Source organism: Cuculus canorus, chromosome 2 (genome assembly GCF_017976375.1).
Source record: "Cuculus canorus isolate bCucCan1 chromosome 2, bCucCan1.pri, whole genome shotgun sequence".
Classification (NCBI taxonomy): Eukaryota; Metazoa; Chordata; class Aves; order Cuculiformes; family Cuculidae; genus Cuculus; species Cuculus canorus.
Genome location: NC_071402.1, coordinates 122,575,924 through 122,591,966, shown reverse-complemented (window position 1 = coordinate 122,591,966; position 16,043 = coordinate 122,575,924). Strand labels below are relative to the sequence as shown.

The following is a 16,043-nucleotide window of genomic DNA, read 5'->3' as shown; positions in this document are numbered from 1 at the left end:
ATGATTTCAATGCCATTTTAAGAAGTGTACCTGCAGTTCAAGCTGTTTTGGTTTTTTTGTTACCTCCTGCACTTCACATTCCACATTTCTGGTATTCATTTCTATTTTGGTATGTCTGAAAGTAATAATTAATTTCTAGTTTTGTAGCATCATAGAACAAACCCTTCCTTACGCAGCACAGAACATTAAGCAATTTCCCCCCACCACCCCCCTCTCTTCTGACAACAGACAGAAAAGTAACAAATGACTCAAGCTTCTTTAGGGACAAAGTCTCTTCTGGCAATGAGACCTCTAGACTTTGTGAAAATCCCTCCCGGTCTCTCAGAGACGAATGCGAATGACATGATGACCTCGGACCCACAGCTTTAGGCCTTGGTCCGGTCCTGCTGTCTCCAGCAGCACAGGTTATGATCTCTTAATGGTAGGAAAGCAAAACGGTTAAAAGCAGATGTACAGAACTGTCTTATGGCAGCCTGCCAGAGGGGTATCATCTTTAGCATAAATGATGACAAGGGTTATTTTAACAGGGCACCCAGGAACTCCAATTAGTCCTACAATGTTAATGCCTTTATAACCACTGCCCTCTAGACTTACGGAAACTTCCTAACCTGCTAAGGTGCACCAGACATACTGTAATCAAAGAAAGAAGATTTATTCTTGATAATAGATATATGCTTTAAGACCACATGTGCTGATTTGTGCTCTAATGTATAGCAAGAAATCACGATAAAAAAGATACCTCTTAAGCACGTATATTTAAACTACATCTGTTCACCAGAGAGTCAATCTCTGGCAAACAAACCCCTTCAGGCTCGCTTGGAAAAGCTCACAAACTCACTCCAGTTTGCCCAATAGGCTCAGCATGAAAGACAAGACTAAAAGCTTGCCAATATTTATATAGTGCAGGAAGAAGCCTTTTTTTTTTTTTTTTTTTTTGTCTTTTATTTTTTAAAATCTCAGTGAGACTGGTGAGGAAGGGAGAGAAGACCAAACCAAAAGGAGTACATGCAAATTGGCGATTTCTTCATTGGTTTTAATTAAGCTGTGGAGACCTTTCTAAAATACACACACATGCTTCACCTGCAAAAATGTAGCGTGGTTTTTTTTCCTTTCAGGCTCTCACAATTGATGCTTGACCTACTACAGTTTGACTCAGAGCAAAGGCTCAAAATTCTTAAGTAGTTGCATTTTATCATCAGGTATTAACAGCGAAAACAAAGCTTCATTGTAACAAACAGTACAGATACACTCAAAACCAGCTAAAACACATTTGTTTTTTCCCTTATCAGTTCCTACAAATTAAGCTATGATCAGACACGAGATTAGAAATGCACAGGTACTTTGCTGCATATCAGCACACTTTTTGTCAGGTACACGCTCTGGTGAGTTGCAGCATTCTGGAAAATGTGCTATTTTAAACAACACGGGAGAATCTCCTGGCCAAATTTTGATGTACAGCGTAGATTATCAGAGGAGGATCTCTGTAGTGCGACACAGGTATCATCTGACTACAAATCAAGCCACTAAATCTTTTAGCAAACTGTCACTAGTGTCCTTCTGTTAATGTGAAAAATGTTATACAGGACAGCACCATCTCAGCTGGCTGATCACTCCTGCTAGTACTTGGCAAGACCTCCAAGTGCAGCAACTTCATAACCTTCTGGTATTAAAGGGGAGAGCACTGGTCAGTGCTTGCTGCTAAAAATACAGCATGATTTAAACCTGAAGGCAGTGTTAGAGCTTTTGCTGAAGGTTTACGAGTTTGTGTAAACAGCACGTCTGCCATAAGGAGCAGTGAAGTCTGTAGAATCCTTGTCTAAAACTGTCCTGGCATTAAAGTTTGCTGTGCAAATATCACATAATACCAGAGACAGCTGAAATCTCCTATTTAGGAATTTATGGAACTTATATGTTTTCAGGCGTCAGAAAGTCCTTTTTACATAGCCCCACTGCTTCACTGTACAATATTAATGCACTCTGCTTGAAAAGCCGTAATAAATTATATTTTTAATGCTCTTACCCTGGCTTTCTTAAGATGCATACATTCTTGGCAAACAATCAATAAATAGGGTAATCACAAGCAGAGGCCAAAGAATTTGCTGAAGTGCTGGTTTTCCATTTTTAATAGATAAAGATCTAACAATACGGACTGCTGTGTCTGTTCATTTCAGGATCAATATATTCTTTGTTTTCGCCAAACCGAGGAAAAAATAAATGATTGTACGATAAATGTTATGCATCAGACACAATGAAATTCCTCTGCCTTCTAACTTTGTGCATTTAATAGTCTTGGTTGCATTTTGCACTTTGCTTAGCAAATGCAAAAAAAATCTGGATAATAAACACACACCTATTATACTGAGAAAAGCAGAGGCTGCTTTAAAACAAATACCAAATTACACGCAGAATATTTTGATTAAAACTAGCAAGCCTACAAGACATGGTCAAGAAGACTTACACATTTTGATAAGCAAAATTTATAGATATTGTCCATTAACAGTATTTTCAATGCAAATAAAAGCAATCCATATACAAACATCAATGATTCTAAATGTGCTCTTTCCTTGTGTAAATGTCTAATTACAGCAAACCAGCCACTGAAAAATATGACACCCAAGTTGTTCATTGTTCAATAATGAATTGTACTTAAGAAAATAAACTGCAAAGATTGACATCATAAATGAGTTTTCCAATGTGATACCTAAAGATTTACACTCCCTCCTTTAAACCAACTTGCAAGTGTTATGGAAATACTGCTACCATTCCAAGTTTGGACCATCATTAAGAGGAAAGATGAGAATTTGTTTTGGGGGTTCGGTAATTACTTACATATTTTTGCATTTCTTCGCCCAACACTTAGTCAAAGAATTAATGCATTATATTACTTCTATTTCAATATAGGAATTTGCTTTAATCAGGGCAGCGAGCCTTTACCTTAACAAAAATCAGACTCCACCCTGTAAAGCAAGATGCTCCACCCAAGCATGAAGCTTACATTTCCCAAATGTGATTTATATCAGAGTTGGGAATATATAGAATTATAGAATGGAGATTGATTCCTGAAATATAAATGAGGTAAAGTCTACAAAAGTATGCTTCCCCCACAAATATTACAAATGATATTGCTATAATGCAGTATTATCAAAAGTGTTACCTTTTCTAATATTAGTTTTCATCAGGTGTCCAGAGTGTTTTAAAGGCACTCCTTGCATTTTAGTTCCTGTACTTCCAAGTCTTCCTCTTCCTAATGGGCTCCCATTCTGTTCCAAGCGCGCAATTTTGGCTGGTGGACCCTTCGGATCGCTTACATTGTTAGACATTTCTGAATGTTCTTTCCCCTGAGTTGCCTCGTTCAAATGATCCATACTCAGTCCCGCCTCTAAAGATCACCTGCCATGATTCAAAAAAAAAAAAAATATATATATGTTGTACACGTGTGCGCATATGTATACGTACACAGCCTGCACATGTACAGAGAGAAAGATATATGTACCCTAAGCTCATAAAGAAGAATAAATAACTATTTTAACCGGAAAGTAGGTTGTTTTTTTTTTTAAAAAAAGAAATAAACTTATTCTCCAAAAATAACCTCATACCCCAGTTTACAGAGAGATTGCATCATAATCGGGTAGAATTATTTTTTAAAAGTCAACTAGAGTGACCCTTTAAAAATATATCTTAAGATATATTCTACTAAAACTGGGAGAGACTAAGACTCATATAAATGATGATGACTCTGAAGCTATGTGCTCCAACACAGCGATTGTTATAATTCTCACCGAAAGGTCCGTTATTAATTCCGGTTGTTTTTATTTTGATAAGAGAGACAGACAGACAGAAAAAAAAAAAAAGAAGAGGATTCTAGCGAAACATTTCTCAATCTACTTGATTAAAAAATGGATGCTCAACAATACAGAGATTCCTAAAACTTTAGTTGACGGAGCAACAGATTTATTACAGATGTAGAATATTGTCCATTTACAATTCCTCTCCCCTTTGCAAATAAAAGTTAGGAGGGAATTTAACATTAACTTTGGAAAGCAGTGGCGGGAGATGGTCGCATTTGAGTTCCCTAACCAATATTATACAAAGAGTTTACCAACTTTTGCAAAGTTCAAAATATGCATATGAGATTTTTCAGAGGTTAAGCATTAAGTGTTAAATGGAGCAGTTTACTGAATTAAGAAAAATAACTGAGAAGAGATGGTAGCAACTGACAATACACAATGCTGGAAAAAATTCCCCACAATTTCTACAGTACTTTTCAAGCCCTTTAATATATTAAAAAAGCCAACTCTGGGTGATGCTAAGTTACGTGCTGGCACAGCTATTTGAACCCAAACCCCAGAAGTCACTTCAATAGCAAATTAAGAAAAGGTATACGTTAGCATGCTTTAATTCCTTTTTTTTTCACAAACTTTTGAAACCCCGGCCCACGAATAACAATTCCAGTTAAATCATTAAAAATCTCCCAAGTCTAGAACATAACAGAGTAAGTTTTGAGGATTTTTGTCACTCATCAGAATCTGTTTTGCCAAGTATATAAGAAAAAAACATAACAAAACAAATTTGCTGAGAACAGAGATATCTTTCTGGTTATGATTTCATTCATCAGTACTGTTGCGATTGTTAGGTATTTTACCGTACCTGACTGAGAAAGGTGTGACTGACAATTACATTATGTATATAATATAATCACTCACGACAGATGACTAGACATTAATTTATGAACTAGTGTTTACATTAGCAAGTACAAATACTAATATTGGGGAAGTCATATTTTGAAAGACTGGTGTGAATCTGATAATTGCTACTTTCTTTCAGTTGCCTAGTAATTTAATATATTTTCTGCACATTTCATAGCAAAGCTGCTAAAGCCTAAACACCTTGGAATTTTTTTATATATACTTCAGTGTTGTCGGTATATATGCCAATGACAATTCCGTAAACTATTTTTTTTTCTTGTTTAAATACCACACTACTTTTCCCGACATGGTGAAGAAACCTCAAGAATGCCAAATAGCTAAAGTTCAGAAAATCACTGTTTTTTCTCATGATGTAAGGTGACAGCCTAAGGTATACCACTCATCTTGATCCCCTCTGTTTTATATCATGTGTCTCATTAACAGTAAATGCGCTTACTTTAGCTACTTTCTGAAAAGATCTTTTTTACTGCATTCACTGCAGCCTAAGCGAAGAATTACAGACTCAAACCGTTAACATCTCCCGATGTTTCTGATGATGCTAACATACTATAGGGCTGCTTTTCTGAGACTAGTCTCTCTCAAGAATAAGAGGATTAACAAAAAAAAAGGGAAAGAAAAAAAAAAAAAAAGGAGGGGGTGGGAAGAGTAAAACAAAACAAAAAAGCCTCGAACAAGAAAATCCTTGTCACTTTTGGCAACTTCAGGAGTACTCTAAGGCACGGAGGTTCTTTGCTACAAAAAGTATCTAGTCATCATGAGTCAGAATTGCACTACACCACGTACAGTAAATACAAGTGATAGATCACAGTTTAGTTAATACAGTGACTACAACAAAAACACCAAATGGGTCATTTTTGCTTGGCCTGAGAATACCCACCCATCGGCATCCTTTCACCTCTTAGTCATCTTGTAAAAAGCTTTATGTTACAAAGCAAAATTACATGCACATAAAACACCTAATTTACTCATTTAAACTCCATGCCCAAGGCTAAAGTTCACTGAAACCTCAGTCTGGAATAGTGATGAGGAACAACCAGCGTGGCCTGCCCAGGGAGAGGGTTGCAGGGAAGAACTATCATCTCCACCGGTTTCAGGCAAAGAGTTTCCCCGGGTTTCACATCTAGGCATCTTTCACAACTACAAGCTTTCAGCACAGGCATTGAGAGAAGAGCACAATTTCAAGGCACAGTTTCCCAGAGACAGCGTACACGTACGGGCACACCGCGCAATTTCTGAATGAGAGTCTGTGTGGTATCTCCTTTTGTCGCGATGTAACGCCGCCGGTATTATTTCTTCTCTCCTCCCGAATCAGCCCCCTCCCCATGCCTTTCCCCTCCTCTTCCCTCCCTCCCCCATAAAGACCCATAATCACATTTAAGAGAGGCTCCGCACTTATCCATTCCATATGGCTCTCGCAATCCAGGCCAAGCTTTCCCTGTGACCTTTTAAAGAGACAAAGAAGCAAAGTACTTATCTAGAAACAGAAACACTGCAGTTTTCTGAGTGAAATTAGCAAAACCGACCCGAAACTCACCACTTCAAAACTTGACAGCATATAAATAACAAAAACAAAGGAGGTTTCCTTTGCAGCCCGAGCTCTTGAAGAGGAAGAAGTTCAAGACTGATGTTTTCTAGGTCCCCCCCTTTTTGGAAGGGGGGAGGGGGGGCAGCAGACCTGAGGACTACTTCCCCTAATATTCTTTTTTTTTTTTTTCTTTTTCCTTTGATGCTATTTTCCTCTAGGCAGGGAGGGGTAAAAATAGATAGCGAGAAACAGAGTAGCCATGAGCAAAAATGGCAATGGACAAAAAAACAGATTAAATATCTTTTGAGAGAGCCAGTTTTCGAGGTTTAGCACGGAAGAAGGAGCTGAAGATCAAATTGATCAGACAAGTGTAACGCTTGAAAACGAGGAATTCATAATAATAATAATAATAATAAAATAAAGTAGCAGGTTTAAATTGAGGTGGAGGGTGACTTAAGTCTGGCTGTCCTTTCAAAAATAAAACCAATGCGTACAGGAACAAGTGAGAAAGGGGGTTATTTAAAAAAAAAAAAAAAGGCAAAGAAAAAAAAAAAAAGGCAGCTTTTCTATCCAGTGTGAAGAGCAGAAAGTCTACTTCTAGGTTGTCACTTACACTATTATTCTCCAATAGGCACCCAGAGGAGCAGCACACACAGAAGGAGCTCGCTCCCCTCCCCCTCCGTAAAAATACACACCGTAACAGCCCCCAAACTTTCTGCGGAAACCTCAGCCCCAGAGATCGCTACTGGAGATTATAAAAAAGAAGTGTAGAGAAAATTGCAGGAAAAGGCACTAAAATGCCACTTTTAATCTCGCCTTTGCGGTCCGGGGAGGAAAAAAAAAAAAAATAAAATAAAAAAGGCAGAGAGGACCTGTCTCCTCTCATTTACCGGGGGCTGTTGTGCGAGAGAGGGGGGTGAGGGGGGAGAGGGAGAGGAGGGGAGAGAGAAAAAGAACGGAGGGGAGGAAGGAAACACACACAACAAGGCACACCACCACCACTACAAAAAAGTGACGAGGTTTCACTCCCTCTGAGTCCAAAACCAGGAGAAATGATAATTTAAAAAAAAAAAAAAAACCTCTATTTAAAAAAAAAAAAAAAGGAAAGAAAAAAAAAAAAGACCAAAACCTGGTTCTGCTTCTGCAAAGAAAAAAAAAAAAAAAAAGAAAATCAGGGAACTCCGAGAAGAGTTACTCGCGAGAAGGGGTAAAAAATATAAAACAGAAAGGTTGCAAAACGCCAACAACAACAAAAACCAAGCCAGCAAAAAAAAAAAAAAAAAAATTAAATAATAATAATAATAATAATAATAATAATAATTAATGGCAGGCTTTGGGTTTTTTGTCTCTTTTTTTTTTTTTTTTTAATTCTCGGATGCCCTGGCTGGCTGGGTACGGTTATTTAGGCCGGTTTGGTGGTTGTTGTTGGATGTTACACGGCTGTGTGTGTGTGTGTGTGTGCGTGTCCCCGGACGGAGCTGCCTCGCTGTGCTCTGTCCCCCCCTTCTCTCTCTGTTTCTGTCCCCATTAAATTATTAGTTGACTCATCACTCCTCCTCCCGCCGCCGCCGCCGCCGTCCCCTGCTCACAGCCTCCTCTCCGCTACCGCTCGCTGCCGCTGCTGCCGCTGCTTCTTCTTCCTCCTCCTCATTTTAATACAAAATAACACCGAGGCCACCGGCTTTTTTTTTTTTTTTTCTTTTTTTTTTTAACCAGACGGGAAGAAGAAGAAGAAGAAGAGGAGAGCACGCAGCCTCCCGCCCTGCTGCTGCCCGGAGCCCTTCCCCGGCGGCCCCGGATCATCCGACGCGTCCTGGGAAAGAGAAAGTGGCAGAGGAGGAGGAGGTGGTGAAGGAGAGAGAGAGAGAGAGAGAGAGAGAGAGAGGCGTGGGGGAAGGGAGGCTGAGAGGGGGGGGAGAAGCGAGGTGGCAAAGGGGGGACCGCAGAAAGGGGGGGGGGGGGGGGGGGGGCGGCCGCCACCGCCGGTAGGTGAGCGGGGGGGGGGGGGGGCGGGGGGAGGAGAGGGCGTGCGGCTTCCGGGCGCGCACGAATTTGCAGCCAGCTGGGTTGCGGGTGAGGCGGCCCTGGCGCCGCGCGCACAATGCCCGGCGCAGGCGGCAGCGCGCCCCCCTGCGCGCGCGCGCGGCAGATGGGGGCTCGCGGCGGCGGCGGCGGAGGAGGAGGAGGAGGTGGAGGAGGGAAGGCTGAACACAATATCCTGCCGAGCACAACGTTCCGGCGCAGCCTCCGCGGGGCCGGGCAGGTGCACGGGGAGGAGAAAGAAGTTATACCTCACCCCTCTTTGCCTTCGCTATCGGCAGAGATAAGAGAAAAGCGGGAAAGGTTGGTGCCGGGCATCATCCCCGCGGCGGCCCGCGGGGGGTGAGGCGGTGGGCGCTCGCAGAACCGCCCGACAGACCCGAAACATGAGCCGTGAATCAGCGTGCGATGGTCCAGCGCCCACCGCCGTGCGGGCCCTGCAGCCTGTCAGACTGCAGCCAAACCCTCAGAGGTAGAAGCTAAAAGGTGTGTAAGGTATTGACAAAATAAATAACTGCGAGACAGACATAACTTTTTCCCATCATGCACTTGGGAAAGAAAAAGTAACCCGACTAGACAAACTTGAAAGCAACAAGTTTGTACAAGCGACGAGATAAGAGAAAAATTAAACTTCTTTATTGATAAAACGCATGGTGTTTGAATGTGCTGTGTCTGAAAGGAAAGTTGCATCATCAACCAAAGAAAACACGGATTATTGCACAGGCAGATTTATAGCCAAAATGTTCAGGGTAGTCACTTAACAACAAAAAAACACTGCATACCGAACTGCACATACAAACTCAAAGCAGCAGCAAAAGTAGACCTAAGTGGGGAGGTTAATACCAGTTCTGTAATACGCAAAGTAGCACGGCCTCTGAATAAAGAAAAAATGAATCAATAAATCCATGAAGAGCAAAATTATCACTAGTCGTACATTACCAGCTACAAAACGAGAGCAATGCATCCAGACTAGGTGAAGAAACAAGCTGACATTTACCAAAATAAACACAAAGAAGATACAGGGCATGCGGGAAAAAGAAAATGGTAATAGGGTAAAGTGCATGAAATATTTATCATATTCAGCAGTGCACAAAATAGATTATAATCTCAGAAGCAAAGAAATGCAATGCTCGAAAATGAATGCACTATTATTACATAATACTATTATTCAAAGTGGAGAGTGGAGGTGGAACACATAGGACATGTGAAAAGTTATACATATATGTTGCATGTCCTGAAAAAGGTTACTAAGATTGTTACTGAGAGTGCTGAAAAGGAAAAAAAAAAAGAAACATGTTTCATAAAGAAAAACAAGGGAAAATGTAGATGACATCTTCCATAACATATGATCAAGGGATAACTGTCTAGCAGGTTGTTTATCTAGAAACCAGTCTTTTTCCGACAAGATAGATTGAGTATTGTTCAGTTCCTCTAAAAAAAACCCCAAAACTGGGAGGATAAAAGAGATAATTATTATTTCCCAATAAGTTTGCATACCTGAAGGGAAACAGTTTTAACTAGTTGATTTCAAACTTTGTGGGCACAATGGAAAATATCAACATTGTATCCTTTTTCATGCTTTTCAGGAAAGCCTGATAGAGTAGACTTCAGCAGCAACCAAAACCGACTGCTGAAGAAGAAAATCATGAAGGATGAGAATTTCAGTTAGCGGTATGCTGCCTGCAATATGATGGAGGAAAAGGACAGTTGAGATCATTTGAGAGATGCAGAGCTCGTTACAACAGAGCAGATATTTAAAGACATGATTAGGAACAGGATTTGGGACTAAAACACCATCTTAATGATTAAAAATGATTACCTGATATGACTTTTGCTTTGGTGTTCATAAACCATTCCCTTTGTGGTAAAAAAAATCCCAAACATTAAAATGTTCACGATAAAACAATGTGATTAGTTTAAAAAACAGAGACAGTGAATTAAAGGAGCAGGGAGATAACAATCTGATAACACAGGAGCACAGAAGGCCTAATAATGATATTATTATGCACACTAACCAAACACTGACAAACAAATATTCTGTTAATTATATAATCATGCATATGCTTCCTATGCTTCAGATAAATGGTTATGGAAAATAACTCTTCTTGAAACTGCATATATGTACTAAACGTTATAAACTCCCTACAACGTGGATTAATCTAATTCCCATACTTCACTTATGCCTGGTAAAGTATTTACTACAGGCTTGGAAAGCTGAGCGTGGAACACTTGCTTTGACTAGAAAGCACAAATTACTGAAGACTGCTGTGTCTTGATGTATAGACAACGATCAGATTTCTCTTATCAATACCGACTACTTGGAATAAATTCAGGATACAGATACCTGATTTTCATTTGACCTATTCCAATTTGCACTTCACTGTGTCAACTTTGATATTAAAATTCTCCACTAGAATAAAGATATTTATAATAAAAACATATATAAAGAACAGAAGATTAATAGATACTGTCATGGATACATATGCAGGCAATCATTTAAACATGCAGCAATAGTAACATCACATTTTTCATAGCTTCTAGTGAATGTACAGCAGACAAATATATGCTTAATAAAGCTTATTAATCCTTAATAAAGTTGCTGCACTGCGTTTATGATATATAACTGCACTTTGCACTAGGTTGTGTTGAAATAAGACAAATACTTAAAAAGTTAGACTGTGGTTTTTTCAACCCCATGGCGAATCAACTCTCAAGCAGCAGTTCCAGTAGCTGCAAAAACCAAACAAATTTCCCGGTGTGGCATGCTGCCCTGGTGCCTCCTAAGGTCTCTATTCCAATCTTTTCTTGTTCAAAATAAACTAGGAAATGCGGGCCCAAATCTTGAGGCTTGGCTCTTGTGCAACACAAACAGAAATGACCTGGCAGCAGAGCAAAACCCGCATGGCTGCGTATTCTATTTTATCAGATTTCTTTGGGAAGATCAGGCTGATTGGGTTTTATACATACTTACTTCTGAGAACTCTGCAACCATTTGGGTAACTCGTAAGCTCCAGCCTGTGCTTGGGACCATGCACAGCTGTGCAACAGTAGCAGCACTCCTGTGAAACTCACTTTGGTGGGAGTTTGAATGTGTTTTCCCCACTGCAAGGGGTGATGCATGTGCACCTACAAGTAATGGTAACCGCTGGACAGCAAGACAATGAAAATACCAACCCATGTCTTTCTGAGGTTAAACATCTATGGCTAAAAGGCGGATGGCTCCGGGGCAGGCTTGTGCCTAATTGCTGCATGGGTTAATCAGAAGTGTGAGTTAAGGGGAAGGATGTGCCCTGCTGTCCTTTCCCACATCTATCTGTGCAAGCCTTGGCACAGCCACTGCTGTGGTGTGGATGCAGTCAAGTTTTGCACCTCTGACTGAAGTTGTTTTTCAGTCTCCTCAGGCTGGCTTCCCCTCCGTTTCGCCCTGAACAACAATAGTTGCCTGACACCGCTCAAACACTTTAACCAACCTGTCTGCGTCAATCTCAATTTACATACGACCCAAGAATCTGATGCACACCGATGTGAATCACAGCATTCTGCGACATCCCCCACACTGAACTCAAAAGTTACATACCAACCTAGATTTTTTTGACTGCAACCTGCCCCAGCCTGGTTAGGATGCCTGTCAAAAAGCAAAAGTGCTATGAAATTAAATTCATAGCTCTGAAAGGCATCACACACAAGCTGTTGTCCCCTCTCACATTTTGCATGAGCAATTTTTGCTCGTTTGTGTTCTCTCACACATGATGTCCTGAAACAGTTACGTAAAATGAATATTTAACTTATGACAGTCAGCTGTATTGAACTGCACTTAAATGCTTAATAAGTGAAGTAAATTATCCTTACCATATTCATCAGAGGTGAAAAACCTACATATATGGCTACATGTAGCGCTCTTATTAGTTTAGGGACCCCAAATCCCTCAGAAAGTATCAGATAGCTACACTGTGTCCCATGGTACAGTATTTGTAGTTGGATGTCTCAGCTAGCTTGCAGATATGTAAGATCATATACAAACAGACATCTCCCTATTGATTACCTCTGTGACGAGGCTCGTTTACTCCTCCAAACATTTTCTGCAGTGTATTTCAATCACGGAATCTTCTTTTTAAAATAGAGTTGCAGGGTGTGATTTTGGATGAAACAAGTTACTTTTAGTCAAACTACTGCACCTTTTTGCATAACTCTCTTTCATAGCTGTATGCCTATTTTGACTGAGATGCTTGTATACAATTGAACTAAATACATACACTTGCTGATGTGGCCCTGACAGTCATTTCAGTTTGCCCCTTGTTGCCAAATGAGTCACAGAAAGGAGGCAAAATACTGGAAGAAAATTACGCAGTAAACCCCAACAAAATTGTTTGGCATGATGAAGTGAAGGGTGAACATGACTGCTAATGAGAATAGAGTGTCTTTCACCTTTAGTTGCCAAAAGAAATTGTAACTGGTTGAAAATGTAACAGACAGGTGTCCGCTTTTCCAGAAAAGATCACAGAAATTAATATTAATGGATTAATCACATAAATCTTACTCTGTGGTTGCCCAGCCTCTACCTGCTATGTAGACAAGCTGAGTTCACTTCTTAAGTGTATCCACATTGCAACTACCACAAAAAATAACTATATATTATTTAATATAAGCCAGTACTTTTATGAGTATGGATTTCAGAACTACTTCAAATAAAAAGCTTCAACTTAAAAAAAACCCACAACATTTTGTGGACCATATCCTCTTCCACTTGTAACAGTAGATTAGTTCCTTGATGAGTCATGCTCGTAATTTCCATGTGGCAGCTATAGCCAACTACTTCCACAAAAAAGAACAAACAAACAAACAAACAAAAAAATGCAATAGAATTTTATATAATAATATTTAATGCAATTTGGCAGCTGGAAGAAAGGAGGAAAGCTAGCATCTTAGGATCAGCCAAGTTACCTGTGTCATAAGTGTATGTTTAGTAGGTCACTAATTTCACGGCTTTCTCCCCAGAAGTATAATTTGTAGGCCTATGATGTGAAGATGTTTAGTGGTTTAATGTGAGACATGGGGAGATGAAAAAAAAGTGGCTCCTGTTAAAACCCAACCGTGATAGCACTAGATAACTCCTAGACAAGAGACAGGCATATAATTGTTACCTGAAAGAAGAGTCGGTTGATAAGCAGTTATTTTAGGGATGTGTCTGAATAAGATGCTTTTAGGAATACAGAAGTTTAATCCAACGATTTTGGGTGAGGATGAATTTCTAACAGCCCAAGCAAAGCTGCACGTTATGGTGGAAAACAGTCTGAACAATTGCGGTTAGCACTACACAAAGATTATTCAAGAATTAGCTAGAGCTTAGATGTTCATGCTGTTCAGCCAAAACCACAGTGACTTGGTATATAGGAATACTTCATCAACAGGACAAATAATCACTTTTTTTTTTTTTTTGACCTGGTAGTATGAATAAAATCTACCGATAAAAACTGAAAATGTGGAAGAGTTTAAGTCTAAGGAAATGGTTAGAACTGATTGACGACTTGAACTATGTCAAACTTTCATTATGAAACCCAAAACCACATGAAATGTCCTGTTTCCAGTTTCAGTGTTAACTCAGAACTCTGCCCAGGTTCTGCTACACTTTTTCGAAGGTTCAAAATCTTTCAAGTAAAGCTGTGCATCTAATTACGGCCACACTTGACAGGAGTCAATATTCATTTTACATAACATACATGCAAAATGTGTGGTTTTGGTGTATAACAAATTGAAAGTTGGTGGTTTTGGCCGAATTTGCTTTTTCTTCTGGGGCTCTTTCCAATCTCAAACCCAGATGATTCCACAATAGCAAAGACTAAATGAATGAGTTTTTCACAGTTCTTTTCAGGAACGATTAGCTATTAATATTCACCGTTCTTTTAAGGAACAAGCTACCTGTTAATGTTCAGGCGCTAGTATAAAAAAACGCGTAGCATATGCAGTATCAATAAGATAAAGGTCATTTATACATGTGTCAGAGTATGCTTAGTTTAAATGCAAACAACATAAGGCAAAAACAGATCACTTCAAAATGTTACTCGAAGTACCCTGTAAAATTAACAAAAGGGTATTCAATTATTTAATGTATCTAGTTGCTAACTCAACTACATTTCTAGGTTTCCTTCTGCTAAGTGGCTACAATGGAAACAAGCCAAGATGGAGAGCAGCAGCTGGAAACCCACTAGCATACAATATTTTTAGGGCAAAACGAGGTTAATATTTATGTTAGTTCACTGATACTCATGCAAGCACTATAAGGAAATGCCTCAATAAGAGTGTAAAATTTATTTTTCACGTTACAAGAAATAGAATGCATTACAAAGATTTGGGGGAAAAGTTTGTATTTTTTTTTGACACAAGAATAGCTGAGTGAGAAGAAACGGATGCATGCACATGAAGTTTCCTAGCAAAGCTTCAGCTGTGATACAACATTTGGAACTAATTATTTTCACAGTGTCCATGTTCATTTCCTTAATATCTCTATTCTATATAACTTCTTTCTGTCAGGTTACACTACAAACTGCTTCCTTTATTCTATTTTTTTCTTCAGAAATGTTGGCAAGATGCTCATGAAATTCTGAAATACTCTGCTCATGAAAAAGATGCTGTGCATGCTCTCAACTAATTTTTCTTTTATAGGTATACAGATGGAAAATCTCTCTGTGCCACATCTGAAAACATGCAGCTTCAAAGACAGGAGGAGCCAGGTGAAGAAATGCTCTAAATTATTTTAGTCATAGAAAAGTAATGTCCAAATCAACTTATCCCTGTGGTTCTGAAACACAAGATACCTTCAAATACAATGATCCCCCAATACACAGCTATGAATGAATTACACAAAAAACCTGTCACCTTGTATCCAAGTCCATGCTTAAAGCTCTTTCAGATTTATGGGGGTTTTTTTTGTGGAAAGACAGAGAAAATATAGTTAGTTCTTCTTATACCTAGTACCAGTTAGTTGTTGATGTGGGCATATCACAAAGGGTTACCGTCTTTTTTACTTGATATAGATCTGTGAAAATCTTTCCATGACCAAACTAAATATTATGCCCAGTCCATACCGAACTTCTTTAATAAAAAGCAGTAAAGCAATCTGCTTCATTGTCAAATGATTGAAACAAACTTAATTAATGCCTTTGGAGGGAACGCCTATGTAAGTGTCACAATCACAAAAATGTGCGTATATGCATATATATATAGTATATGCACAGCCAAAGTCTACCCTGTTGCTTTAATGTCATAACGCTATAGGCCATGAGCAGCTGAAGGCAGAAGTAAACTCATACAATTTAAAATATTGTGCTGACACAATTTTAAGGTTAAAAGACATTGTGTAATTTATTAGAAGATTAAATGCTGGCTTCATCACAGGAAAATTTAGCCCTAGAAAAGGAAGGCAGTATAGAAATGCTAGCAGACAAATAAATTAAAAATAGTAAGTTAGAAACAGGGGAAAATGAGTTTATGCCACACCGACAACATTGAAAAGAAACAACAAAAGCCCAAACCCAAAAAGCAAAAAACACAAAGATGCATGAAAAGCAGTATGCTATGTTAGATGTTTATCTATACATAAGAGACAGGTGTCACAAAAACAAAACAAAAAAATCATGAAGCTAAAGAGAAACTTTAACTCACCAGTTTCCATCTGTTATATCTGAATTCATGCATAATTGATTATCCATGACTGGTAAGTTCTTTTTTTTCACTAGCCTAACACAGTTTTCTAAACATTATGTGTTAAATCACCA

General features: G+C 39.1%; 1 protein-coding gene across 7 annotated transcripts in view; it reads right to left on the bottom strand.

The window, feature by feature from the left end:
- The window catches only part of SATB1 (SATB homeobox 1), a 92,040-nt gene that overhangs the window by 67,641 nt on the left and 8,356 nt on the right, over positions 1–16,043 (bottom strand). For 4 of the 7 annotated variants that reach the window (XM_054057512.1, XM_054057517.1, XM_054057519.1 and 1 more), the window contains exon 2: positions 3,155–3,390. In XM_054057512.1, coding sequence (XP_053913487.1) covers positions 3,155–3,365 — 211 coding nt within the window. In that variant the 5' untranslated portion in view covers positions 3,366–3,390. Of the gene's footprint in view, positions 1–3,154; positions 3,391–5,920; positions 5,938–6,078; positions 6,149–6,240; positions 6,781–16,043 lie in introns of those variants that run through there. The other 3 variants (XM_054057514.1, XM_054057513.1, XM_054057515.1) reach the window with 3 other exon arrangements.